General features: G+C 58.4%; 1 protein-coding gene across 2 annotated transcripts; it reads left to right on the top strand.

Annotated features, from left to right (window-relative positions):
• TJP3 (tight junction protein 3) lies at positions 1-27,685 on the top strand. Of its 2 annotated transcripts, none has more exons than XM_045804380.2 (21): positions 1-166; positions 11,840-11,896; positions 12,025-12,134; positions 12,881-12,983; positions 13,203-13,527; positions 14,932-15,035; positions 16,032-16,191; positions 16,475-16,583; positions 17,781-17,839; positions 18,079-18,145; positions 18,367-18,523; positions 19,141-19,249; positions 19,323-19,560; positions 19,681-19,892; positions 22,239-22,334; positions 24,969-25,039; positions 25,394-25,604; positions 25,685-25,785; positions 25,960-26,223; positions 27,015-27,061; positions 27,440-27,685. In XM_045804380.2, exons 2-21 carry the CDS (start codon positions 11,849-11,851, stop codon positions 27,540-27,542), a joined length of 2,694 nt encoding a protein of 897 aa, XP_045660336.2. In that variant the 5' UTR covers positions 1-166; positions 11,840-11,848; the 3' UTR covers positions 27,543-27,685. The 2 variants fall into 2 exon arrangements, with proteins under 2 accessions (XP_045660336.2, XP_087723517.1); XM_087867391.1 differs by lacking the exon at positions 1-166 and adding an exon at positions 7,568-7,754.
• Positions 27,686-27,745: the final 60 nt, after the last annotated feature.

Genomic DNA, 27,745 nt, shown 5'->3' with positions numbered 1-27,745 from the left:
TCCTGCTGGTTCCACCTGCCACTGACAGAACTGCTGAGGAAAAGTTGGGGAACCAAGTGGGGAGGACAGAGCTCGAAATTCAGGGCCCCTCCCCACCCCATGCCAGGCGGGCACCCAAGCCCTGGCTCCTGCCGCCTGCCCAGAGGCCACCCCGCCTCCTAGACAGGTAAGTACCCCCCCCATGCCCTGCTCTGCTCTGCACAGACCGAGCTCCCCACCACAGGGTCCAGGGACCCCCATCACCTCCCCTCTACTGCCCAGAAAGCAGGAAACTGACACTCCTGTGTGGACATTTGACATAGTTTCTAAGGGATTATCTGGCTGGCAGTTACTGCCCCTGGCAACCTGCCCAGGACGCCAGAGCCAGAGACTTAAAAGGGTCATTGTTGGCCCAGGTGGTGCCGGGGAGGCAGACAGGGCACAGGCTGCTCCCTAATCCCCCAACACTGAGCAGGGGAGGCCCGGGTAAGGAGGTGGCGGGTGAGACCGCTCCTTCTGGAGCTTCTGAAGACACTCCCAAGTTCCCTGGCAGTGATACCCCCCCCACCTGCTGGGACCTGCAGGGGGCTGGGGAGGGGTCCCGCGGCCCTGGGCCCTGGGCTTATCTCGGTTGTCTTGATTCCTTCTCTGGGCAAAACTTGCCAATGGAGAAAAGCAAGAAGGGGGGAGGGTGGGCTGAGCCTCCTGTGGGCAAGGTGCCGATGGTCCCCAGGGCAAAGGAAGCCAAGAGCCTGCAGAGGACAGAGTGGGGTAGGAAGAGCTTTTTCTGGGTCGTTTGCTCCCCAAAGTAAGGACAAAGAGAGCTTCCTGGCCAGCCAAGTATCCGATTGCACCTCAAGTTTCTTTGTCTGGGACAGAGAGGGGCCCTCTGGGGCCAGGCAGGCACAGGCATATGACTCTCTGGTATATAGATGGTCTGGAATTGGAGGTCACTCCCAGGGAGTGGAGAGACTTCAAATCTGGAGTCTGTGGGGTTGGAAGGGGATATATCTTGACTGTCAGATCCCCCCTGCCTGGGATTTGGAGAGAAAACCCAAGGAGTCAGATAGATCTAGCCACCAGCCACTTTCCCTATCAAAACCTCAATTTTCCACTCCATAAAATGGGTACAATTCAAGTTGGCACGACCCAGGGCTGCTGAGAGCAGCAAAGGAGGGTGTGGGTAATCGATTCTCAGTCATGGGGGGTTGGGGTAAACAATCCCACCCAAAACCAGAACTCAGAATGCCAAGCTAGTTGCAATGTCCCATCTGCCTTCTATTAGACAGAAGTTGAACTCGGGCTCAGAGAGGGGCAGCTACTTGTCCAGGGCTGCACAGTAAAGTAGGGATGTCAGGCATATAGGAGAGCAGGAAGTCTGGGGGCTGCCCCTGCCACCCCCACCAACACTCCAGGCTCAGCATCTTGTAAAAGTCCTGCCTCTGTGGCACAGGGCTTCCGCATGGCCCTGAGTTCTGGCGAAAGTCCGCTGAGGCCCGTTTGGGTTCCTGTTCTTCCTCCTCAGCCTGGCCTTGCGCCAGACGAGCAGTGTTTGCTCAGGGAGGAGCCTGACACCCTTTGGAATGGGCTGAGGTTAGCGGGAGATGCCGCTGGGAGGAGGGGCTGCCCAGGGAGTGAACTTGCATTAGCGAGCACCTACTGTGTGCCAGGTGCCGGTCTGGACCTTGGCGATTCAGCAGGGAACCAGACCAACGGAGATCCCTGCTCTTGTGGGCTGTGTTTGGTAGAGGAAGACATTCAAGAAACAGGAGATATAATGAGGAAGGAAATTGTATCCAGGGTTAAAGACTGGTCAGTCTCACTGAGGGGAGAATGTGGAAAAGCAACTGGGACAGGAGTGAAACAGGCAGAGGTATATTACAACCTCCAGTGGAAAGATCAGGGAGCCTTGTTGAGAAGGTGACATTTGAGGAGACATGAAGGAAGTGACTATTAGTGAACGAGCATTCCAGGCAGAACGCATAGCCCGCGCAAAGGTCCTGGGGCAGGACCAGGCCTGGCATGTTGGAGGAACAGCCAGGAGGCTTGTGTGGCTGAAGCAGAGTGGGTAACGGGGAGAGAGGGAGGAGGGGAGGGCAGGGAGGGGACAGGGCGGGTTATGCAGGGTCTTGTGGGCCACAGGGGGGACTTGGGCTTCTACCCCAGGCAGTTGGGAGTCCTGGAGGGCTGTGGGCAGAGGAGGGCGGGACCTGACTCAGGTGCTCACGCGCGCCCTCTGGTGGCCTCTGCAGGGAGGACGGAGTGCGGGGGGAGGGGGGTGAAGTCAGGAGCAGGGGGACCAGGGAGGTCAAACAAGGAAGTCCTGCAAGATGTGGCTTTAGAACAAAGAAACATTTTATTTTGAATCATCTAAAATTGACAGAAAAGTCGCAGATTCAATTCAGAGAATCCCCCCATGATCCTCACCTGGTCTCCTGCGACACTCACATTTTCCCTGACTGCGGTGCATTGTCAGGACTGACACCAACACCCTCCATCACCCTGCCCTGAGCTGCAGACTGTAATCAGAGCGTGGGAATCGCCTTTTGTGCCCGGGGCCCCATCTACGACCACAGAGCCCATTCAGTCATCAGGCCTCCTTGGCTTCCTCCAGGCTGTGACCTTGTTCCTTGACCTTCACCGCTTGGAGGAGATGGTCAGGGATTCTGTAGAAAGCACCTCATTTTGGGTTTGTCCAATGCTTTCCTCATGACTGGATGGGGAGGGGTGAGGGTAGGAGGGGCAGATTCAGGGTGCAGCAGGCACCAGCATGCACAGGAGGGGGGAGGGATGCCCCAGGGCTTGGCAACATGGGGGGTCCTGGGGCATCTTAATGAGAGCACTGTGGTGTAGGGGGTAAGGAAGGTGAGGAGGGGCATGTAGACTCTTCTAGAAGCTTGCAGTGTGGGCTGCAGCTGGAAGGGGACTCACAGAAGGTACCCCCACCCCCAGATGGGAGGAAGCCGGAGCCCTGGGAGGGAGCTCTGCTGCAGAAGAGCAGAGCCCCCCCCTTCCTGCCTCAGTTTCCTCATCTGTATAAGATGGGGACCTGGTTCCAACTTCTGAGCAGTATCATGGGGCAGCTTCAAAAGTGGAAACAGCGGGCGTGGCGTGGAGCCGGTGCATAGGAAGGTTGGCCTGGGCACTCCTTTCGCTTCCTTCTCTACTCCCAGGCAGGAGGGACTAGAGGTCCCAGTGGGGGAAAACGAGGGTGATTTTATGGTGTTCCCAAGGCTGGAGGGGCTCCCCGGGAAGCTGTTTATATCAAGGTTCTGTCTTTCTGTGTAACACCTGGGGATAGGACCAAGACCCCTGCCACCTTTGCTTACTGTCGCTGTTATCAGCCTGGCCTCTGCACCTCTCCCCCAGGCCAGCTCCCCTCAACCGTCCCTCATTAAACCTCCCCCACGACCCCCACTTTGCCAATCCTTATGTGCTCTCTGGCTGGGCCCGCCCCCCGCGGAATGTGTCCTCCCAGGTACACAGCCCGGGTCTTTCTCCTCTGTTCAGACTCTTAGGCGGCTTCCCAGGAGCTATTTATTCATTCATTAAGCACTTACTGCATGCCAGGCACTGTTCTAGGTGCATGGGAAACTATAGGGGTAGAGCTCGCAGACCAGCAGGAAGAAGGGATCTTCCAGAAATAGTCCCACAAATAAATGTGCAGTTAATAAGCTGCGACCTTAGCTCTAGGACATTCCATAGCTCCTTAGCATTTCTAGAGCGATTCAGCATCCGGTCAACGCCAGGCTTTGGGGTACCCTCTAAAACTATCTGCTCTTCCTCTCGCCTCTGAACCATTTCACAGCCCTGTAAATTAGAGGAAAGCTGTAGCAGGGCAGGTGATTCCGGTCCATAGAAATGCAAATGAATTTTGTCCAACGGAGACTGTTGCTTATTGCCCGGCGGTGATTGTCTAGTTTACTGTCTATCTGCAAATTCATGTCGGCATTCTTGATGTGTGCGCGCGCTTGTGCGCGTGTGTGCGCGCGTTTGTGCGTTTGTGTGAGCCTGTGCGCGCGCGTGCGCTTCTGCGCGCTCATGAACAGTCTGCAGTTCGGTTAATGGTGACGTAGGATGTTGGTGTCTTAGTTCTAACAACATCTCGCGGTCGTGGAAAATGCTAGTGTTGGAGGAGACCAAGTGAGGGTCATTTGGGGACTCTCTGAATTGTATCTACAACTTTTCCAACAATTTGAAATGATTCCGAAATAAAATGCGTGTTTGTTCGTTTGTTTGAAAGCCACACCTTGCAGGGCCCCCAGGTTTGACCTCCCTGGTGCCCCCGCTCCTGCCTTAGGCCCCCACCGTCCGTCCTCCCCTCAGTGACCACCAGGGGGGCGCATGCGAGCACCCAAATCTCGGTCCCCCTCTGCCCACTGCCCTCCAGGGCTCCCACCTCCCTGGGGGTAAAAGCCCAAGCTCTCCCCTGGCCCCCAAGCCCCTGCACGACCTTCCTTGTTCCTCTTTCTGCCCTCCCTTCCCTCCTCCCTCTCTTCCGCTCGCCCACTCTGCTCCAGCCACACAGGCCTGTTCCTCCAAAATGCCAGGCCTAGTCCCGCCCCAGGGCCTTTGCACAGGCTGTGCCCTCTACCTGAAACACCTAGATCTCTCCATGGCTCCTCCCTCATCTCCTTCAGGTCTAATTGTTCCTCGGCTTGGATCCGTCTCACCTAGGTCACTCTTACTAAACTCAGTTCTTATTTTGAGTGCCATTCCTCGGGGAAGCCCTCCCTGAGCCCCCAGCCCCTGACATGTCTCCCTGCCAATGCTCTCAGAAGTCTAGGTAGTACTTTTTATTCATGTTGTGTGATGATTCGATTATTGTCTGGCTTTCCTGGGTCTGTGGCATCAGTCCCGTGCATACACAGTGGGCACTCAGTACATGCAGATGAATGAACAAGCCGGAGGCGGCCAGGCCGCGGAGCTGCTCCAGGGCAGTCTTGGGTTCGAATGACACACGTTAGGCCACAGATTATGGCCTCAGCCTCCTGCAGCCCAGCAAAGCAGCCTCTACCAGGGAGGCCCCAAGCCCCCTATCTGAGCCCCCACCCCCAGGCTCTCCCCCCTCCTGTGGTCACCACTCTCGGGGGCCTCAGTCCAGCCCCGGCTCTCTCTCTGGGCCTCAGTTTCCCTCTAGGCACTTGGAAAGATGGACCAGGATCATCCCAGGGGTACTTCCAGGACTCCACCTTCCATGGCTTCCTCCCTTCCCCCTCTCCCTCACGCCATGCCCTCACTGCCCCCCTTGGTTGAATTTAGCACTGACATTTCAGATGGGAAGTCAGTTCCGACGGGTTCCTGCTCACCTGGCGCATAGTGGGGGCTTGAGACATTTTTGTTGCATTAATGACCAAATAAAAAGTGAATGCATGCATGAAGTAGACTGATGGAAAGCAGATTTTTGTTTCCTTAAAGTGATCTGGCTGGGGGGTGGAATAGCGGGCTTAAGGCGAGCTCCTCTGGCCAGTGGGGCAGCACAGGCCACGCCCTTTTTCAAAACCCTGCGTGTGCTGGCTGGGTTGGTGGAGCCTGGGACACTCGATCTCGGGGTCGTGGGTTCAGGCCCCATGTTGGGTGTGGAGCTTACTTTTAAAAAAATACCTGCATTTGAGCTCAGGGTCGTCTGATGGGTACTAGGGAGCCATTGAGAGTTCTTGAGCAGGGCATGAATGGGGGGGCAGAATGTTGGGTGGCTGGAAGAAGACCACGTGTCTTGGGGTGGTGGCCCCCCTTCTGAGAGTGGTCTAGAGTGGGGTTTCTCTGCCTCAGTGCTATTAACATCTGCAGCAAGGTCATTCTTAGTGGGGAACAGTCCTGGGCCCTGTGGAGTGCAGAGCATTACCCCTGGTTTCCACCTTCTTGAAGCCAGGAGCACCAGTCTGTTTTGACAACACAAAATGTCTCCAGGCATCTCCAAGCGCCCCCCCCCCCCCCCGGGCAAATTCCCCTACAGTGAGAAACGCTGGTAGAGAGTGAGGGGTGTGGGGTCAAACGGCCAAATCCGGGGCCAAATCCGGGGCCAAATCCTGCTCTTGCCGGTCAGGCTCGCCCCTCGGCCCAGCTGCCCCGCGGACACGTGGGTCTCATTCTGTGCAACTGGAGCGAAGCAAACGCTCACGAAATGAGCCAGGAGCCTCATTACCACAGACTGAACCCATTTAGTCCAAAGATAACGGTGCTGAGCTCCGGAGGAGAGCAGGGGCTCCCCACATACGGGCCACTCCCCAGTACTCACAGCCACGAACACCCACAGACGCGTGTCCGTGGGGAGCTTGTTTATGTTCTCCGATGACTCATTAAAACAAATACATGGCTATGTATATATATATAAAAAAAAAAAGTTTGACCTTGTTCAACCTAAAATGGTTTTTCGAACTGCCTGCCGGTGGCCAAAGATCACACTGGGAAAAACTGAGCTCTTCCCTCCAGCCCTGAGGTTTCCAGTAGGTCCTCAGAGGGGTTTCTGCAAAGGCTTACTGTCTTGGAGAGCTTTGGAGACGCTTGAGAGCCCCTGCTGGCTGACGGGGCTCTGCGGACTTGTGTTTTGGGGAGAACTGCAGTGGGGCGGGGTAAGAAGTCTATTTTGAGGGCCTCAAAGATTTTTATTATATTGTCTGCCTTGTTCATTTGGCAAACTCTTACTCAACCTTCAAAACCCCAGCGCAATTCTCCCTCTTCCAGGAAGCATTTCCTGATCCCCTAGTTTCCTTGTTTCCTCTCTACCTTTCGGTGCCACGGCGGGGGCGGGATTCCTCTCCGCCAGAATTGACTGGATGAGGCTGGGAAAGGTGTCTATGCCCAGATTTGCCCTTTCAACCTTGGGATGAGGCAAGGCACAGGAACAGCTGGGCCTCGGGGTGTGTGTATAGAGAGAGACCAGTAAGGAATGTGTGGGTGTAGCCACGGTCAGCCCCGACCATCCTGGTGATTCCTCCCTTACTCACCCCGCAAGGAGAGGTCTTCCTGCCCTGGCCCCCTCATTCCTAGATAGCACCTTCTGAGGCTGGGGAGGACGCCGGACCTTTGCTCCCAGAAGCTCGAAGAATTTCTTCCGGCCAGCCCCGCCCTCCTCAGCTGGTGGCCCAGCCCAGTGCCGGGTGTGAACAAGGAGCTCAAGCTCGGCCTTAGGGCCAGGCCTTAGGGGCGGTAACCGCGCACCTTCGGCATCAGAAGTCCGAGCCTCGGACCTCACCGGACCTCGGTTTCCCCCGTATGTAACGGGGCTAAACCTCCCGAAGACGCGGTGCCGCGAGAAAGGCTAGCCCTGTGTTCTGGAGGTCTCCGGCACTCAACCTGCCCCTGTTGCAATAGTTGTCCCAACTCAACCTCGAAAGGTACCCAGTCCGCCGAGGTCTAATCACAGGCTCCGTTCGGAAACGCGGCCGGAACTTCTGCCGGGTCTTCACTGCAGCCCTGTCTGGCCGGTCTCCGGCCCCGACGGCCGGCAGGTGTTCAGCTGGGTGGAAAACCCGGCCTGGTATTCCCACGCCGGGGCCTGGATCCTGCGGTTAGGGGCGAAGGCGGCCTTCGCGGCGTCCCGAAGGCGTGTCGGGGCGGGGGCGGGGCCGGTAGGGGACAAGGAGGAGGAAGAGGGGCAGGTGCTGCCGGGAGCCGCAGAGCGGGCTGGAGGAGGGCGAGGGCCGGGCGCTCTCTCCGCCGCCAGCCTCCTCAGCCTCCTCCCTCACTCCAAGGTGGGGACCGATTGACCGTTTCTAGGCCCCTCAGGGGCGCTGGAGACCCCGAGGGGGTGGACCATGGCGGTGAGATTCCAGGCGAGTAGCCCGCAGACGGCGGGAGGGGGAGGGGATCTAGCTGGAGTGGGGCCTGAGACCTGGACCCAGGACCCAGGACCCCAGATCACCCCAGATTACAGATGGGGAAGTTGAGGCCCAGAGGAAAAAGGGTGGCTAGCCCGAGGCTGCGCAGTGAGGGGCGTTCGCGCCCGCTGGTCTCCAAAACCTGTCTCTGGGGTCCCCAAGGCCTGCCTCTGTTACCCGGTAGACCTGGGTTCAAATCCTACCTTTTCTGTATAACTTTGGGCCGGCGAATCAAGCCTCCCTGTACCTCGCCTGTAATATTGGTGCTCTTCATTTTAAAGAAGGGTGTAGGGAGGATTCTAAGAGGAAAATGTGTTTTAAGCGCTTGGCACGTAAAGGTGCCCCATAAAGATGTTGACGCCTGGCTCCGGGGGTCGCGTCGAGTTAAGCTTGAGCTACGGTGCACCGGCAGCTGTGGCTTCTTTTGTGGGCTGCGGTGGCTTCGGTAAATGCGACAGGCTGCTGGAGAAGGAACCGCCATGCATTGGGCACCTACTGTATACAGGGGAGGCAGATAGGGGTCGAGACCCCCTTTTACACAAGAGTAAGCCTGCTGGGAAGGAGGGGATCTCCGTGTCTCTATTTGGGGGATCATCACCCTCCAGGCATGGAGCTGGAACTGACAGTCGCCGCACTGGGTGGGAGATCACGGCGGGGGGGGGGGTGGTGGTAAACTGAGGCCGTAGGGGGATTGTGGCTCGCCCCAGTCCTGAGGTCGGGCAGTTCAGGTTCCTGCCAGCTTTCTTCCTGACTGCGGGGAAACAGCTTCCAGAATCCCCTCCCCATGTCGCCTATTTGTGGCCCCCTTCCCCACCTCCCCCACCTTTGTTCCCGGAGGTGGGGGCGGGGAGGGGGAGAGAGAACTACAGTCCCTGAGCCTGGTGCCTGGGGTTGTGTGACTTGGTACCACCTGACCTGCCCCCACTGGGTGACTCCTCCTCTCCCCGTTGTTTGTCACAGGCCTGGGGCTCGGGGTGGGGACGCAGGTGCAGGCCCCGCCCCCTCAGCTCACCCGATGGGTCTCACTGGCTGAGGGGGTCTAGGAATTCTGGACACACCCGGTTGAGTTCCTGGCTGAATATACCTTTTCTTTTGTCACCATTCACCCATTCCTCAAACTCTTGTCTCCCCACTGGTCCTGTGGGGACTATGCTGGGATCCCAGGGCCCCCAGCCGTGCCCACCAGCAGGCCCCGGACTAGAGGGGTATATGGGAGACGGTGGACAGGAACATCCCAGATTCCAGTAATTAGGGATGTGAGATGTGTGTACGGGGCCATTGAAGGCTCATTCCCTGGAGGGAGACACAGTGGTGCTGGGGCTGTGATGGATGAATAGGAGTTTGCCGGAGAGAAATACAGCTCGTGCTCCGAGTGGAGGCTCATCGCAGGGCCAGGAGGTGTCAGTGGCCATCGCCAGAGTGTGCAAAGAGACAGCCTCATCCGGCCTTCACAGCCCAGGAGGAGAGACCAGAAACCTGCAAACTGATGATTACACAAGATAGTTTGAGATGGTTTGGAAGCCATGAATAAAACATAATAAAACACGGTAGGGTGGGGGGGAGCCAGGGAAGTCTGGCTGGGCAAGGTGGGCTCCCTGCGGAGGCAGCTTTGAGCTGAGACCCCGAGTGGCAAGGGCTAGCTGTGCACAGATCCTGGGAGTGTGTTAGGCACAGGGGTCCCTCAGGGAAAGCCGTGGAGGTGAACCAGGCTGAGGGGGCCTGTGCGGTTAGGCTGGGCCCCCAGGGCTCTAGTCAAGGGCTCTGACCGCTGAGGAGGCAAACCTGTGCAAGGCGGGGCAAGCCTGGGCCACCTGCCCCGTCCCTCTAGGGGCCCTGGTTCCCTGGGGCTGTTTCTTAAAATAAGGCCAGGAAATCAAAATTCTGGAGGCCATTTCCTGATTCGAAGTGTACAGTCAAAGCCAGGTAAAAAGATTCTGTTTTTGAAAAATTAATTTGAAAAATTAATTAAGCAGAAGGGTGCTGTGGCCCTGTGGTGAGGAGTGAGGTGTGGGATGGGCTGCCTGCGTCCACGGTTTGCTGTGTGACCTCAGGCAAGGTATTGGACCTCTCTGGGCTTTTCTGTCCTCTCCCTTACGGTAGGAATAATAGTGGTGCTACATCCTAGGGCCCGTCAGGGTTGAACGAGTGAGTGTATGGAAAGCCCTGGCTGGCAGCCAGCATGGCACAGTGTTTTCTTATCAGCGTGCAAAGGAGGAAAGTCGGCGTTCTCCCCTCTCTCTCAGGACCTCTGGCGCGTCTCTGGGAGAGAGGCTCTTTCTGCCTCTGGCGCGTGGCTTCTCCTTGTCCCGCTCCGGCGCCTCAGCCCTGGAAGACGGGCAGCGGGGATGGGGGTCACCCATTTTACAAGAGGGGAAGCTGAGGCTGGGAGCGGCGCCGCCCCCGCCAGCCAAGGGGTTGGAGTCCTGGTTGTGAGAGCTGCCCTCTCAGCTCCCGGGTAACTGCAGAGCCAGGAGTGCCCGGGAGGCCCCGCCCTGGGCTTTGTTCCTCTTCCCCCCGCCCGCCTCCCCCCTCTCTGGGAGCCAGGAATGCTGCTCTCCTGGGAACCATGAAGAAAACACACCGGAGCGGCCGGTGCAGGGTTTTTCTGCCGAGGGAGTCACCCGCCCGTGGTACCAGGCTGGGGAGGGGCGTCCTTTCTAGCAGGTCCCCCGGGGAAATAGGGCCACGGAGTTGGGGGGTGGGCTCCTCCTCTCTGCCTCCCCCCCCCCCCCGCCCCAGGGTGTCCTGGAGTGTGGCCTTGCACTCTCATCTATCGCAGGGGACTGAAAATAATCTGGAATTTCCACATTCCCCAGCGGCCACCTCCATCAGCTCTGTCGGCTTGGCAGGTGACTCTGCCTCTCTGTGCCTCAGTCTCTTCCTCTGTGGCTTGGGGAGAATAGAATCTCCCTTCGATGAGTGGATTAAATGAGATGGTTCATGGACCGTGCCCAGCACAAGGAAAGCCTGCCTGCCCTTCCTCCCTCCCTTCCTCCCTCCCTTCCTTCCTTCCTTCCTTCCTTCCTTCCTTCCTTCCTTCCTTCTGTAAAGAGCTGTTGAACCCGGCTTTGAATCAGGACTCCACCGCAAACAAGATAAACAAAAATCCCTGCCCTCCACATCTGATTTTCTAGAGAGGGGAGATGGACAGATCAACAAAATCTAGAGAAGGTCAAGGGGTCACAGGTTGTATGAATTAGGCAACTGTATTGGGGCCGGGTGGGTAAGGGGGTCCGTTGTGGAGTGGGAGGAGCTTACTGTTCTAAATGAGGGGGGCGGGAGGCCACGCCAATAAGGTAATGTGTGAGCAGGCGGCCTGGGGAGGGGTCAGGTGGAGATCCGGGGGAAGAGAGTTTCAGGCAGAAGGAACAGTGCGTGCAAAGGCCCCAGGTGTTGGAGGAACAGCGAGGAGGCCCGGGTGGCTGGAGCAGAGAGCACTCCGTCTGCCTGGCGGGCCTGGCTTGACCCCCAGGCGTGGGTCCCCCAGGCTTAACCCCCTCAGGCATCGATCCTTCCAGCCTGACCCTCCCCAGGCATGGATCCCCCCAGACTTGATCCCCTCAGGCATGGATCCGTTGAGCCACTGATCCCCCATCCCCTGCTTGGTTTCCCCCCCCAGGCACTTGCCTTTTCTCTGCTTTTACCAGTTTGGTTCACTTAAACCAAGGTCTCAGCTTTGGCACATGAATGTTTGGGCCTGGATTGTTCTCTGTGGGGGGCTGCCCTGCTCTGTGGGGGGTCGAGCAGCACCCCTGGCCCTCACTCCCTGACGCCAGGAGTACTTCCAGTTGCGATGACCACACATGCCTCCAGATGTTACCAAATGTTCTCTGGGGGCAGAATGGTCCCTAATTGAGAACCCCCGACTTAAATCCACTTTGCAGATACAAAAGCTGAGGCCCCCGGAGAGGTAGCCACTTGTCCACAGGCTTGGACCATGGGGGTGTCAGAGCCGGGCTCCCCACCCAGGGCAGGGGACCCCTGAGTGCTCCAGTGGACCTGCCATGGCCTCACGCCCGCCTTCCGTTCCCTCCTGTCAGGTGTTGGACATGGAAGAGCTGACCATTTGGGAACAGCACACGGCCACGCTCTGCAAGGTGAGGCCTCCCTTTCCCCACACGGGTGCCAACAGGAATGTCCTTTTGACCCCGGGCTGCTCGACAGGAGGGGAGAACCTTTGTCCCCACGGGAAGCAAAGCTCATCCTATATGTTATCCTCTCTTAGGACCCCCGGCGAGGCTTCGGTATTGCAGTCTCTGGTGGCCGAGACCGGCCCCATGGATCTGTGGTTGTGTCTGATGTGGTGCCCGGGGGACCAGCGGAGGGCAGACTGCAGTGCGTACCAAGGCAGCAGGGGTGATGGCCGAGAGGAGGGACCCGTGCGGGCCGAAGCTAGGAGCCGGGAAAGTGCCTGGCGCCTGCCAGCTCTGCCTCCACAAGGCTTAGAGCTGGCAGCAGACAGAGTTGGCGATGTGGCCCTGCCTCTCCCCAAGGCACTTCCTGGTCCTCCAGTGTAGGTCTCAGGGTCACAGTGGCCCCAGGGCATTCCTGGAATGAAAAGACTGGAAAACCTGTTGTGGCTGGAGGGAAGGAGACCCAGTGTTCTGAGCCCTCGGGAACAGGAGGCTCCTGGGAGTTAAGTTGGGGGAAATGGTTCTGGGACCTGAGTGGCTGACGGGTGATCTGGCTTAGCTGGGAATCAAGGAACAGCTTCAGAGAGAGAGAGATGTTGAAACACAGATGGGAAAGAGGGGGAGAATAGCAGAAAGAGGAGACTGACAGTTGAAATGAGGGGTATGGAGACACCCGTTACAGCCACGGCTTCTGTTCTGTGGTTGCGTTTTATCATTATAAAGCATCTATGATTGGCCGCATTTTAAAGATGAGGAACCTAAGGCCCAGAAGGATAAATGTCTTTGTGAGACTTGGGACACCAGTGAATTAGAACCAGGCCTTGTAGAACTGGCGATGCCCGCCCCAAAGTGGGGCACTGGGGGAGGTGCCAGGGGCCCCCAGGGGAAGGCCTGGGGAGAGGGCTCCCATGTGAGGCCTGCTCCCTGAGACCCAGCCTCCTCCCTTAGGACAGGGGACCACATCGTCATGGTGAACGGGGTCTCCATGGAGAATGTCACCTCCACCTTTGCCATTCAGATACTCAAGACCTGCATCAAGGTGGCCAACATTGTGAGTGGGGGTCAGGTGGGAGGGGCAGCCCCTGGCACAGGTGGCTCTCCCAGTCCTGCAGCCCACGGGCAGTCTGAGTGTAAGCATCTACGAGCAAGTGGAATCTTGTCCCCATTTCACAGCTTGGACGTGGAGGCCCAGAGAGGGGCCAGGGTCCCCCAGGACCACCAGTGGATGGGTCAGAGCCTTGAGCTGGCCCTCCCCTTACTCCCCTAACAGACGGTGAAGCGTCCCCGGAAAATCCAGCTGCCTACCGCCAAGGCCAGCGCGTCTGGCCGGGGACATCAGGACTCCGACGAGGCTGACCACGGCCAGGGCTATGAAGGCGACACATCCAGCGGCTCCGGCCGCTCCTGGGGCGAGCGCTCGCGCCGGCCGAGAGCGGGCCGCCGGAGCCGGGCCGGCAGCCACGGGCGCAGGAGCCCCGCTGGGAACTCCGAGGCCAACGGGCTGGCCCTGGTGTCTGGCTTTAAGCGGCTGCCGCGGCAGGATGTGCACATGAGGCCCGTGAAGTCCGTGCTGGTGCGGAGGCGAGAGAGTGACGGTGAGCACGTGGCCCGGGCGTGCTGGCATCTGTGGGATCAGAGCTCCCGCAGAGCGGCGCCGGCCCGGCCCTGACCCCGTCCCGTGTGCTGTGTGGTTCAGCAGAATAAAGGCCCCCACGCATGTCCCCGTCCTGGCCCCCCCCGGAACCTGGGACGTGTCGCCTCACGTGGAGAGGGAAACCTGTCAAGGCCCCAAGGTGGGGGTGGGGGTGACCCTGGGCTCCCGGTGTCCTCACGAGGTCCTCACGAGAGGGAGGCAGAGGGCGGGAGGCCCAGAGACGGGCAGACCCCACGCTGCTGGCGGGGAGGATGGCGGGGAGGCTGGCGGGCCAGGAAGAGGCAGGAGCCGGGTCTCCCTGGGGCCCCGGGGACACCAGCCCTGTCCACGCCTGGGTTTTAGGACTTCCGAGCCCAGAACTATGAGATCACAAGCTGGTATTGTTTTAAAGGCACTAAGTCTGTGGCAATTCCGAGTAGCCCCAGGAAACACACTGACCTGGGTAGAGTGTCGTGATAATGGAATTCCCTTTGTGATACCAGCGCAGGGGTGTGACCTCTGACGCCATCTCGACTCAATGGCAGCACTGTGACCTTAGAATTCTAAACATGATGTGACAAATGGCACTGGGACATCTGTCCCCATCTTGGAATTTTATTTATTATTATTATTATTTTAATATTTTCTTTATTTATTTGAGAGGGGGAGAGAGAGAGAACGCACAAGAGCAGGGAGAGGGAGAAGCGGGCTCCCCGCTGAGCAGGGAGCCTGATGCGGGACTCGATCCCATGATGCCAGGCTTATGACCTGAGCCGAAGGCAGACACTTCACCGACTGAGCCCCCCAGGCACCCCCCACCTTGGGATTTTAATAGCAAGAGTCACATCCTGGGGCGCCTGGGTGGCTCAGTCGTTGGGCGTCTGCCTTTGGCTCAGGGCGTGATCCCGGCGTCCGGGGATCGAGTCCCACATCGGGCTCCTCCTCTGGGAGCCTGCTTCTTCCTCTCCCACTCCCCTTGCTTGTGTTCCCTCTCTCGCTGGCTGTCTCTATCTCTGTCAAATAAATAAATAAAATATTTAAAAAAAAAAAGAGTCACATCCTGAACACTGATGGTGATGTCATGAAGAGCTTCTGTGTGGTGATGGGAGCCGGGTGCTGGGGAGCGGGGGCCAGGGCTCTGTTGCTTCCCAGGCCCCTGCCTGTGACCTTCTGTGTCCGGGTCCTGGCGGGCGGGTTGTCAGAACAGTCCCAGGGTGGCGTGGAGGGAGCCGAGCCTGAGCTCTCCCTGCCGGCTGGTGGCCTGGCAGGCAGGCGGGAGGGTCAAGGGCAGGTGAGAAGTCTGACCTTGAGAGGAGCCCGCAGTCCAGACCCCAGGCCCTGCCTCAGTTTCCCTCCTCCCCCACAGAGTTCGGGGTCACCCTGGGCAGTCAGATCTTCATCAAGCACATCACCGATTCGGGCCTGGCCGCCAGGAACCGTGGGCTGCAGGAAGGAGACCTCATCCTACAGGTGAGCCCAGGCTTCCCGTCGGGGGCGGGACAGGGAGACCCAGCCACGGGCAAGGTCGGCAGAGCTGGCCGGAGCCCTCTGCCTGCTGGGTGTTGCCTGTTACCCAAAGGTTAGCGAGGACAACGCAGGAGCCCCCGCCCGCATCCTCTGCTCTAACACTGCCCAATGTCGGCTTCTAGTATCCCCGGAATCACACGGGGGCGCTGGCCACGGCGCTCATTCCAGGACACGTCCTAGGAGGTCGGTGCTGTCGGTCCAGAGGCCAGGCTTACAGGCACGGCTCTGCCTCAGAGCTGATTTCTTTCTAGACCCCTCTCCTGAAAATTGGTTTCTAGTGATTCCTAGTAGATGATTTCCAAACCATTCCCAGCTGATTGCTTCAAGAGCCTCTTCAGAGTTACCTGTTTCTAGTGACCCCGAGGAATTGTCTGTTTCTAGTGGTTTGGGGCAGACACTAGAAACAGGTGGCTCGGGGATGACAAACTCACAATCCCCAGGGTGAATGAAAACAGACACCCCCGCCCAGAAATGTTAGAAAGGGATTCTGGAGGGCCCAGAGAGGACAGTCCTTCCCCAAATTATGTTTCTAACGCACCTCTAAATGTCTGTTTCTGGTCCCTCCTACAGATTGCTTCTGGTATCTTCAGCTATCTACTCTCTGTCCCCTAGTGAGACTTATTTCTGTTTGTTCCTAGTGTCTCCCAAGAAATTCCCCGTCTAGGGAGATGGGGAGTCAACCTGCTTCTAATTTTCCCCTAGTGCCACCCCACCCCTCAATAAATTGGCCGATTCTGGAATTCTTGTGGGGTCACTTCTGGGCATGATCTCCTCAGAGCAGGAGGAATCCAATTCTATTCTTTCCTCTTGAGAATGGCTGTTTTTATGACTTCCTGGGGATTGTGTGTTTCTAATCCCCCCCTCCCCCCCAAGCTACCTGTTTCTAGTATCCCCGATCTTGCATTAACTCACTTCTGTCTTTCTTTCTGGCCCTTTTAGATCAATGGTGTGTCCAGCGAGAATCTGTCTCTGAGCGACACACGGCGACTGATCGAGAAGTCAGAAGGGAAGCTGACACTGCTGGTGCTCAGGGACCGAGGGCAGTTCCTGGTGAACATCCCCCCGGCCGTCAGTGACAGTGACAGCTCCCTCCTGGACGGTGAGGGCCCAGAAGGCAGGCCCTGGGGCTTGAATGGAGAGTAGGGGAGGCAGAGAGTGCTGGGCAGAGCCTGGTGGGGGTTGGAGAGCCTGGCCCTGAATGGTTCAGAGAGGGACAGAAACTTGCCCAAGGCCACACAGTAAGTCAGGGCTGGAGGCCCTGGCTGAGCCCAACTCGGTCTAGGCCCCTTTGCTGTAAGGGGCCTTGATGTTCCCCTCTGTGAAATGGGTCCAGTCTGGAAGGTGTGGGCCGGGGGCCTGAGGGGACATGCTCTCCCCTGCAGACATCTCGGACCTCGGCTCAGAGCTGTCTCAGGCGCCGCCCTCCCATGTCCCACCGCCACCCCAGCACATGCAACGGAATTTGGATGCCAGCCGAACCAACTCCCCCGGGTATGTACCCCCATCGGCCAGAATGGTCGAGCAGGAGGAGCATAACTTTTCCACCTGGTGGCCTGCCTGGAAGAGGCTTCCCCCGTCCACCCATAGTTCTCCTGGCCCCCAGGACTGGCTCTGGGTTCTCGGTCCCAGGAAAACCTGACATGGATCGACTTTAAAGCAGAAAGCACTGAATTGTACAACACATCCCAGAAGACTCCAAGATGCATAAGGCGCCGTTTAGGGATTTTCTCGGGGGCACAGCAGCCACGGATGTCTGCAGGGATCGGGGGGTGCTTGTTGCTTATGACGATGATCACAGATGGGGACAGGGGGCAACAACCTTGCATCAGTGTCCTGTGGCGGCTGTAACAACGGGTGCAGACACGGGGGCTTAGGATGGCAGATGAGGGCGTGGGACGGGCCGCGCTCCCCCTGAGGCTCGCGGGTGGGGGTGGGGCGCTCTCCTAGCTTCTGGAAGCTTCCAGTAGCCCCCAGCAGTCCTGGGCTGGGAGGTGTCCATCTCCTCTCTGTCTTCACATCATCTCCCCTCTGTGCATGTCCGTCTGTGTCCAAATATCCCCATTTTAGAGGGACAGCAGTGCCAAGGGACCAGGGCCCACCCTACTCCTACTGGTAGGACCTCTTCTCCGCTCATGACACCCACAACGACCCTATTTCCAAGAACCATCACATTCTGAGATGCGCGAGATTACGACTCGAGCAGATGAATTTTGAGGGGACACAACTCAATGCCTAAAAACCTAAGTGCCCAACACGTGGGAATTAGATAACGGGTGCCCTGCTTAGGCCTCCCGCATCTGCGAGGCAGGGGTCTGTCTGTCATCTGTGGCTGTGTGGCAGATCACCCCGGAGCCTGGCAGCTCCAAACGCCAGTAAAAACGTCCTCACACTGTGTCTGAGAGTCGGGAGCTGGGGCGGCTTGGCAGGGCGCTTCTGATGTGCGATCTTGGCGGGTCACCCCCGAGGAGCCACCTGGGACTGTAGGATTTGGGGGTGGATGACCGACTCCCAGCCTCCTCATGTGGCGGATGGAGCCATCCCCAGGGCCCGGAGAGAGCAGTGGCCCCGCGGTCTCACAGTGAGGAAGGAGCAGAACCAGGAGTTGACCCTGGGTGCAGAGAAGTTAGAATTCCAATAGTCGCGTCTCAGCATCCACCCCCACTTCACCCCAAGTCTGTTCCCCTCCAGGGAGAGCCCCCCACTTCGGCGGGAAGATTCGGTGGATTCCAGAACCATCTCGGAACCAGGTGAGCAGATGGCGGAAGGGTGGTGACTCTGAGCATCCCTCTGGTTTTTCTGATCCCAGCCAGTGAGGCTGTGCCAGGCAGGGCGGGAGAGGCTGGCGTGGGCCTAAGAGGTCAGGGACAGCTCCCTGGGGATGATGGGGGGCTGGGTGACCCCACCGTGGGGCAGGGAGGCCGTTGGGCAGCGTGTGGTGTCTGGACTAGTCTGTGTGCTGGGGAAAGACACCGCTGTTCCCTTTCAGACTCCCCGAGGCAAAGCAGCTACGACATCTACAGGGTGTCCAGCAGCCAGAGTGTGGAGGACCGCGGGTATGTCCCCAGAAAGAAAGCCCACTGCCCAAGACCTGCACACCCAGGGCCGCCTCCCTAGCACACGGTCCTGTCTTCTGTCACCAGAGGGTCGATGCAGCCACCGTGCGGGGCTATTTGGGAAACTGAGGCCCAGAGGGGGTGGGGGCTCTCCCAAGGACGTCCCGCATGTCCCCTCCCGCCCCCCTCGGGCCTGACCCCATCTCTGCCTCCCCTCCCAGGTACAGCCCCGACTCCAGGGTAGTCCGCTTCCCCAAGGGCACAACTATTGGGCTGCGGCTGGCCGGCGGCAACGACGTGGGCATCTTCGTGTCGGGGGTGCAGGAGGGCAGCCCAGCCGACGGGCAGGGCATCCAGGAGGGAGACCAGATTCTGCAGGTGACCCGGGCAGCTGGCGGTGGGTGTGGCACCCAAGTCTGTCCCGGCCCGCCTGTCCTCCCCGGTGCCCACCCCTCGGACTGGCCACACCCCCGAGGGCATCTGAACCTTTTCACGCCTCCCTGCTTGGGTCGTGACCTTGTTGGCTGGATCACGACCTTGCTGACTGGGGCACAGCTTGTCTGGGTCACGGCCTTGTCCATGTCACGTCCTGGTTATTGGTGTCACGACCTTGTTGTCCAAGTGATGACCATGTCCAGGATGCGTGCTTGTTATCAGTGTCACGGCCTCGTTATCGACATCGTAATCTTGTCGTTCGTGCCCCAGCTGCACTCACCGTGTCCCGACCGCGTTGTCTGGGCCACGGCCTCGGCCGCGTCGTGCCTTCATGGCCTGTCTTGCCTCCTCCACATCTGTCACCTGCTTACACTCGTTTTATAATCTTGCCCACATTCAGTCTCCTCCCTGTCCTGACCCCCTCGCCCTGCAAGCGCGGCGCCACATCCGCTCCCCGCCGTCCTCCGCCCGGGAGTGGGCTCTGTCCAGGGGCGGAGCTGGGATGCCCAGCCGAGGGGGTCCCCAGGGCTACATCCCATCTTGCGCCCCCTTCCCGCCAGGTGAATGATGTGCCGTTCCGGAACCTGACCCGAGAGGAGGCCGTGCAGTTCCTGCTGGGGCTGCCGCCGGGCGAGGACGTGGAGCTGGTGACACAGCGGAAGCAGGACAGTGAGTGTGTGTGGCCAGGAGGGCCGGGGCCGGGCGGCAGCCTGGGCGCTCACGGAGTCTCCCCTGTCCGCAGTCTTCCGGAGAATGGTGCAGTCTCGCGTGGGCGACTCCTTCTACATCCGCACGCACTTCGAGCTGGAGGCCAGCCCGCCCTCAGGCCTGGGCTTTACCCGCGGGGATGTCTTCCACGTGCTGGACACGCTGTGCCCCGGCCCCGGGCAGAGCCGTGCCCGCGGGGGCCACTGGCTGGCAGTGCGCATGGGCCGCGACCTCCGGGAGCAGGAGCGGGGCATCATCCCCAACCAGAGCAGGTGTGGCACCCCCCCCCCCCCGCCTCGGCCTCCCCGCCGGCGCTGGGCACGGCTCGCTGCCCACCGTCTCCGGGCTGCGTTTCTGCCGCCCTCAGTGACCAGTCCCCTGCTTCTCCCCAGGGCGGAGCAGCTGGCCAGCCTGGAGGAGGCCCAGCGTGCCGTGGGGGCTGGGTCGGGCGCCTCGGTGGGCTCCAGCGCGCGGGCTGAGTTCTGGCGGCTACGGGGCCTTCGGCGCGGAGCCAAGAAGACCACCCATCGGAGCCGCGAGGACCTGTCCGCTCTGACCAGGCAGGGTCACTACCCGCCGTATGAACGCGTGGTGCTGCGAGAAGGTGGGTCCCTGGGGCAGGGCAGGGCGGGGGCGGGGTGGGAGCTCGTGATACTATCGGAAGTTCTGGACCAAGTGTTCATCCATGTCCAGCCTTTGGAAGCCCCTGTTCTTACCTCTCTTCTCCCACCAAAAATACCTCTTTTGAGTCACTGTAGGGCACCAAAGGAAACAGGAAAGGGCTTCTTTCCTTAATAATTAATATTTATTTCTAATTGAAATATGCAAACGACATACATAATCTCAGAAAAGAAATGGTTAAAGAGAATTTGAATAATTTATCTTGTTAACGTATCCAAAGTATTATTTTTTTTAAAGATTTTATTTATTTATTTGAGAGAGAGCACGCGCGCGCGAGTGACCAGGGTGGGGGAGGGGAAGAGAGAGAAGCAGCGTCCCCTCCAAGCAGGGAGCCCGACACAGGGCTCGACCCCAGGACCCTGAGATCATGACCTGAGCCGAAGGCAGACGCTTCACCAACTGAGCCTCCCAGGCGCCCCCAAAGTATTTTAATAGATAATCCAATTATAAGTTACGAGTGAGATATTTCACGTCCCGTTTTGTGTGTCACCGTCTTTGGAATCCGGGGTGTATTTTGCACTCACAGCACGTCGTGGTTCCGACGAGCCCCATGTGAAGTGCTCCACAACCACACGTGGCTCCAGGCGGCACAGCCGGCGGGGGCTGTACATTCAGTGGCTGCTGCTGGCGCTAAACAGACACCATTTAAAACACACGCACGCTGTGAACAGGTGTCAGACCCAGACCTGCACACGCGTGTGCACCGCAGCCCAAATGTGGAAACAGGCAAGCGCTCATCAGCAGATGAAGGGACACACAGCGTGTGCCCCGCGCACAGGCGCGTCCCTCTGCCACGAGCAGGAGCGAGGCGCCCACCCGCGCTGCCCGGGGACGGACCCCGAGCCCCCGACGTTCAGGGAGGGAACTGGACACAGAAGGCCCCATGGCGTGTGAGTCCACGTGTGTGACACGTCCAGAACAGGCTCGTCCATGGACGGGAAGGGGGCTCGCGCGGGGCCCGGGGGCTGGGCAGGGGGTGACGGCTGACAGGGAGACATTTCTTTTTGGGGCGATGAGCATGTCCTGAAACCAGCGCTGGCAGCTGCACAGCTGTGTGAACGCACTAAATGCCCCTGAACTGGACATCTTAAGATGTAGAGTAAAATAGTAAATTTTATGTTATGTATATTTTTAAAAATGAATTTAAAAAAGCTAAAAATCGTAAGAAATTAGTCAAATATTTAGAAATACACACAAAAGCAGCACATAGATCATAGATCCTTCGTCTGAGCACTGGGCTGGTGGGGAGACGGCTCCATCCAGGCGGCAGGAAGGGAAGCGAGCCCTTGCCCATGGCCTCGGGGGAGAAGGAATTACAGCAAGTGCAGAGGCCTTAAAAAAACCACACAACCTGCCGGAGGGATGGGAATGGGCTGAGCTGCTCCTTAGTTGCTGCTCAATGTCCAGGAGAGGAGAAAGACTTATTTTTTATTTTTTGAGAAAGACTTAAAAATAAAAGGCCACCAACTTAATTTTGACCAAAGAATATTTAGACACCTGAATGTATCGAGTTTTTGAGAGAGAGAGAGAGAGGCCTGGAGTCCAGAAGAGGAGAACAAGAGCAGAGTCAGGGTACAAAGAAGGGGCTGGTTACCCGCTTTCCTCTTGCCAGGATGCCCTCTGTGCCCGTTTCCTCATGGCTAAAATGGTGTATCCATCAATCCAGGGGTTGGCAAACTCTTCCTGTACAAGGTCAAAGACGAAGTTTTCGCCTTTGTGGGCCAGGTAATTTCTTGCAGAACAACGCAGCTCTGCAGGAAGGCAGCCTGAGACAGGAGGAAACAAGTGGACGTGACTGTGTTCTAATAAAACTTTATTTATAAAACAGGCAGTGGGCCGAATGTGACCCCCTGGCTGTAGTTTGCTGACCACTGAGTTAGTGAGGTTCAGCTGCTCTAACAGACCCCATGTGACAGCTGCAGACAGACAAGACGCCTCTTTTTAAAGTAAGAGACAACGGTGGTCTCCTCGCGTCTTGTTTTTCTGCCTTACTATGGTCCAACATGGCGCGCCCACACCCACATTCCAGCCAGGAGCAAGGGTCAAGAAGGTGACGAGGTCTCCTGCCTTTCCCGGAAGGATACAGCCCGGAACCGCACACATCCATTCTGCTTGCACCCCATTGGCCAGGATGTGGTCACATGGCTGTCCTTGCCTACAGGGGACGCTGGGAGATGTAGTCTTTAGCTGGGCGGCCATGGGCCTGGCTAGATCTAGCAATCTTCACTGCAAATGGGACCTTGATTGTTGCCATTTCTCTGCCCCTCAGCCAGCTTCAAGCGCCCAGTGGTGATCCTGGGGCCCGTGGCAGACATTGCGATGCAGAAGTTGACTGCTGAGATGCCTGACCAGTTCGAAATCGCAGGTGAGAACACAGGTCCTACGGCAGCCTTGTTGCGGGGGTCATTTGACAACCCTGGCCTGCCGCTGGGGCCGAAGCAGCTTGATGAGTGGGCTGCTGCTGCTGCTGCTGTTTGGGGAAAGAGGTAGAACAGCCCGTGGAAACATGAGACACATGAGTCACCAGCACCCCTCTAATGCCGGGGGCCGGACGTCCTGAGTCAGTCTTGGCACTCTTAGTCTGGATAGAGTCTAAGAATCCTTCTTAACACAGCTCACCAGGCAGCCCACCTGCCACCCATTCCTTCGTATGGTGAAGAGATATTTATTGAGCTACCGACCCAGCATCGAACTAGATAGAGAAGCTCCCCTGAGGAGACCCAAAATTAGCCTCTACAGAAACAAGTTAGAGTAGGGGGTCAGCAAATTAAAGCTCCCCGGCCACATCTGGCCCATCAGCTAAGTTTCTATACAGCCTGCTAACTAAGAATGGTATTTACACATTTTTACAGAGAGAGAGAGAGAAAGTGCACGCGCACACACGAGGGGGGAGGGGCAGAGGGACAGAGAATCTCAAGCAGACTCCCCGCTGAGTGCAGAGCCCGGTGCAGGGCCCGATCTCACGACGCCCCCCCCCCCCAGATCATGACCTGAGCCAAAATCACAAGTCGGACACTTAACCCACTGAGCCACCCACGTGCCCGTATTTACACATTTTTTTAAATGGTTGAAGAGAAAAATTCTGTGACACGTGAAAATGATAATGAACTTCAAATCTCAGCATCTACAAATAAAGTTTTATTGGGATGCAGCCACACCCTCTGATTGACATAGTGCCTGTGGCTGCTTTCCCGCAGAGAGAAGTATCTGCAGAGCGGATGCACTTAATAAAGCCTCGGCTCATAGCACCGTGCGGCAAGAATCTCGGGGAGGAGCCCCCGGAGGAGGGTGGAGGGGCTTTTGCAGATAGTTGCTGGCGGGTCCTCTGGCCCGGCTTTCGAGTGAGGCCGTTAGGTGGGCACCCGTCAGCTCGAGGCAATGCCAGGGAGTCCAGTGGATCAGTGTCCTTAAGTCCCTTCCCGCTCCTCGTGGCTGGGTGACCCTGAGCTGGTGGCTTGCCCTCTCTGAGACCTCACTTCCTCGTCTCTCGAATGGGGTGTGTTGTGCTCGGCGGGAGGACCGAGTGAGGGAGCGCGGCGCCTCCACCCCGGCACGCAGGAGGTGTGAGCCATTCAGGAGCGAGGCCCTGTGTCAGTTCGGCCTCCTCACTGCCCCGGGGGCTCAGCAGCCTTCAGGAGGCTGTTCCAAGAGCAACCGGGAGGCAGGGCCTGCGGGACAGGAACGTGCTGGGAGCAGGCGGCTCCTGGGTGTGGTTCAGAGGGCCAGGGTGTGCTGACGTCACTAGTCATCAGGGAAGTGCGAGGCCCAGTCACACCCGAGAGGGGCCATAGCGTCAAACGGAGCAAGTGTCCGTGAGCCTGTGGGAAGTCGGAGCCCTCAGGCGAGGCTGGGAGAAGGCAGGGGGGTGGCCTCTGGGGAAGACAGTTGGCAGCTCCTCGGAAAGTTAAACACAGAGTCACCATCGGACCCAGCCAGCGAGTGCACGTGTGGGTCTACACCCAAGAGAAGTAAAGGCCAGGCTCCCGCTGGTACCTGCCCCCCCAAGTTCCCAGCAACATTGTCCACAGCGGCCAAACTGTGGACAGACCTCAAGGCCAATGAATAAACACGGTGCGGTCCGTCCACACGCTGAACACGGTCCAGTGTTAGGAAGGGACCCTGACACCTGCCACGACGTGGAGGGACCCTGAGGACACCGTGCTCAGCAAGAGCAGCCAGACCCAGAAGGACACATCCCGCAGGTCCCCACTCCCAGGGGGTCCCCAGAGGAGTCCCGTCCACACAGACAGAAAGGAGATGGTGGGAGCCAGGGCTGGGGCAGGGGCTGGGGAGTCCGTGCTTCCTGGGGACAGAGTCTCCAGGTGGGGAGATGGAACGTTCTGGAGATGGAGGGTGGGGGTGTTTGCAGGCTGGCGTAAGTGTGCTTCGTGCCGCGGAGCTGTGCGCCTGGAGACAGCTGAGGTGGTGTATTTTATGTTATGTGCGTTTTATAACAATAAAAAAAAAAACAGGTAAAGTTGTGTACCCCCCTTCCTTTTAGGTCCCCCCAGGGCAGGGCGTGTCTCCTCCTTCAGCTGCCTGGCTATACTAGAGGGCTTCCTGGAGGAAGCAGTGCTCCATCTCAAGTCCTAGAGGACAGATGGGGGATGGGAGAGCAGCTTCCTTCAACATAGTCTGAGCAAAGGCCTAGAGTTGGGGTCAAGTCTGGGAGAGCCAGTGTCTGGAACACCGACTCTAAATCAGGCTCCTCGCCCTGCCCCTTTCTGGCTCCTTGACCCTGAGCCAGTGACCTTGTGTCCCTGAGGCTGTTTCCCGTCTGCCTGATGGGCCAGTAGCAGTGTCGGCCACGGTCAGCAAGGGTGACCGAGTGCAGTGAGCGCCAGGCATATGGCTAGGGGAGCTGCTGCTGTTAGGACTGCTCTCAGGGCGATGGGGAGCCATGGTGGGTTCTTGAGCAGAGGAGGGGCAGGTAGGCTTGAATTTGAGCAGCTGGGGGAACGCCCTTCTGAAGCTGCCGGGTTCTCTCTCCCTTCCACAGACAGTGTGTTGAGGACGGACAGCCCCTCCAAGGTCATCAAGCTAGACACCGTGCGCGTGATTGCGGAGAAAGTAAGCAGGGTCCTGCTGTGGGTCCCATTTCAAGGGGGGGAACCAAGGCGCAGGCCTCCTGTTCTCGCCCCACGCTGCACAGCAGGGACTCCCACAGCGCCCCTTGGGAGGAGTTGTGATGTGGGGGCTTGGGAGGGACACGGGGGCCACCCCTGGGCTATCACAGCCCCCGTCTGACGTGCCGGCCTGCGGTGCAAGGCTGGGGTCCACCTTGACCCCAGCCTTCACCTCCATCTCTGATCAGCTGATCTTTCACCTGCCTCTTGACCCGCCCCCCTCTCTGTCTCTGGGTGTTTCTCTCCCCGTGGTCTGTCCCCCACCCCCACCCCCGCCCCCTCTGCGGGCTGGGCCCAGAACAAGCATGCGCTCTTGGACGTGACGCCGTCGGCGGTTGAACGCCTCAACTACGTGCAGTACTACCCCATCGTGGTGTTCTGCGCCCCCGAGAGCCGCCCGGCCCTCAAGGCCCTACGCCAGTGGCTGGCGCCCGCCTCCCGCCGCAGCAGCCGCCGCCTCTACGCCCAAGCCCAGAAACTACGCAAGCACAGCGAGCACCTCTTCACGGGTGGGCTGGGAGCTGGGGGTCCCGGGCAGACGATGGGGCCTGGGCCGGGTCTCTGCCGCACTGATACCCCCTCCCCACAGCCACCATCCCGCTGCACGGCACGAGTGACAGCTGGTACCAGGAGCTCAAGGCCATCATCCGGGAGCAGCAGACCCGGCCCATCTGGACGGCCGAGGACCAGGTACCGGGTCAGGGCTGGGGGCAGGTCCGTGCTCAAGATTTGACCTGAGGTCAGGGTCTTGCCTTGGTTTGGGACTGAGGTTGAAGGCTGGTGTCCTGGGTCGGGGATCTGGTCTGAGGCCAGAGAAGGCCTGGCTCGGGGGTCCTGGCTCAGCCTGGCCACCCCGCCCCGCAGCTGGACAACTCCTCGGAGGACAACCTAGAGCTTCCTCACCGCGGCCTGGCCGACAGCTCTGCGGATCTGAGCTGTGACAGCCGGGTCAACAGTGACTACGAGACAGATGGCGAGGGCTACACAGACGGCGAGGGTGGGCCCCACACGGACGTGGACGAGGGTCCCCCCGCGCCAGCTCTGGCCCGGTCCTCCGAGCCCGTGCTGGCAGATGAGCCCCAGAGCCCGCGGGATCATAGGAGAGCCTCCGGTCCCCAAGGGGTCCAGGTGAGCAGGGCCCGGGGGTGGCCCTGGCAGGGGTCTTGGGAGGGGCCTGAGACACACGGGGAGCCTATTTCCCCACAGGATGTCGACAAACAGAAGCTTCTCTGCTGAGATCAGTATCTCAGCCCGAAACCTAGGCTATTAGAACCTGAGTCACTGAACAACTTAAAACAAATGTTTCAACCACTGTGTTTCCTTATCTGGGATACAATGAGATAGATCAATCTTGATGTCACAAGGTGGTTCTTCAAACTCAGTGTGCTTACCCAAGTTCCAGCCCATACGACTTGGGTGTTTACCAGTAACAAACATTTACATAGTATTTATTCTTTGTAAGACTCCCTCACCCCCCACAGTGCCTTTCTGTAAATTTGACAAAGGTACCCCTTCCTCCAGGCCCTCTTTAGTTAAATGTGAAAATGCACAAATCTATGATGTGCTCCCTGGAGTTGTGCAGTACCCAACCTGCTCAACTGTCCATAGCAGCTTGCTTATGGGGCAGACACTATCCTAAGCACTTTCCATACACGAACTTATTTTGCAGATGGGAAACCCAATTCCTCCTCTGCTGACAGGCTAGGGGATCTCAGCTAAGGCCTTCCCCCACCCCCACCCTGTCCCCAGCATATCTTCTCACTAAAAATTAGAGAGGAGTTGCAGACCTGTGTGAGCTGAGGAGAGAGCCTGTGGCAGCACTGCCTGGGCCAAGGTGGGGAGTTGGGGGGAGGGGGTGCTCTTCATCCCAGTTTCTCTCACTTTGGGGGAAGTGCTGACCTCCTTTCTCCCCCTCTGAGGTGGACGACCACCCCCGCCACGGTCAGAGGCGACAGGACAGTGTGCGGTAAGCCCCCGTACTCCAGACTGGAGCCCCTCAGCCCTTTTCCTGGGACTCAGGCTCAGGGGATGAAGGGACCTAGAATCAAGCTATGTCTTCATGTGCTCCCAGCCTAGTGGGCAAGATGAAAGCAGAAGGGCCAATCCCACCCCACGGAGTCAGGGCCCACTTCCTGAGAGGACTGGGAAAGCTTCCGGAAGGACAGGACATGAGATGGGGCTTTGAAGGGTGTGTAGGAGTTTGTTAAGGAGGCTTGACCCCTAAACGCGCAGTCCTGCTCGTCTCTGTCCACACCCACTGTGCGTAGCAGAGAGTCAGCCTCAGGTAAGGGTAGTTCAGGCCTCCCCACTGCCCACAGCCTCTCCTCTGTTTCCTGATCCCCAGGACCTACGGGCGAGAGGCCCTGAAGAAAAAGTTTACACGAGCTCAAGATACGGAGTCCTCTGATGAGGACGGCTATGACTGGGGCCCGGCCACTGACCTGTGACCCCTCCCAGGTGGCCGTGCTGACCCATATTCCTTTCTCCAGCCCCCCCGGCTCTTCACCCAGAGCTGGGACTCGATTTCCCATTCAGAACCTAGAACCCCGCTTCCTTCTGCCAGTCTTTAATAAATAGAGTATTTTCACAACGCTGGGGTCTGGAGATTTCTGGGGAGGACACGGAGTGAGAGTCGGTCCTATCTTTCCTC

Source organism: Ursus americanus, chromosome 14 (genome assembly GCF_024610735.1).
Source record: "Ursus americanus isolate L20-20 chromosome 14, mUrsAme1.1.p, whole genome shotgun sequence".
NCBI classification, from domain to species: domain Eukaryota; kingdom Metazoa; phylum Chordata; class Mammalia; order Carnivora; family Ursidae; genus Ursus; species Ursus americanus.
The sequence above is the reverse complement of the archived record's forward strand: the minus strand, read 5'-3'. Positions and strand labels throughout refer to the sequence as shown.

Coding starts and splice junctions, on each gene's coding strand:
- TJP3 (XM_087867391.1), top strand. Junction 13,528..14,931: donor GCGGAGGCGAGAGAGTGACG/GTGAGCACGTGG, acceptor CCTCCCCCACAG/AGTTCGGGGTCACCCTGGGC. Junction 18,524..19,140: donor AGGGAGACCAGATTCTGCAG/GTGACCCGGGCA, acceptor CCTTCCCGCCAG/GTGAATGATGTGCCGTTCCG.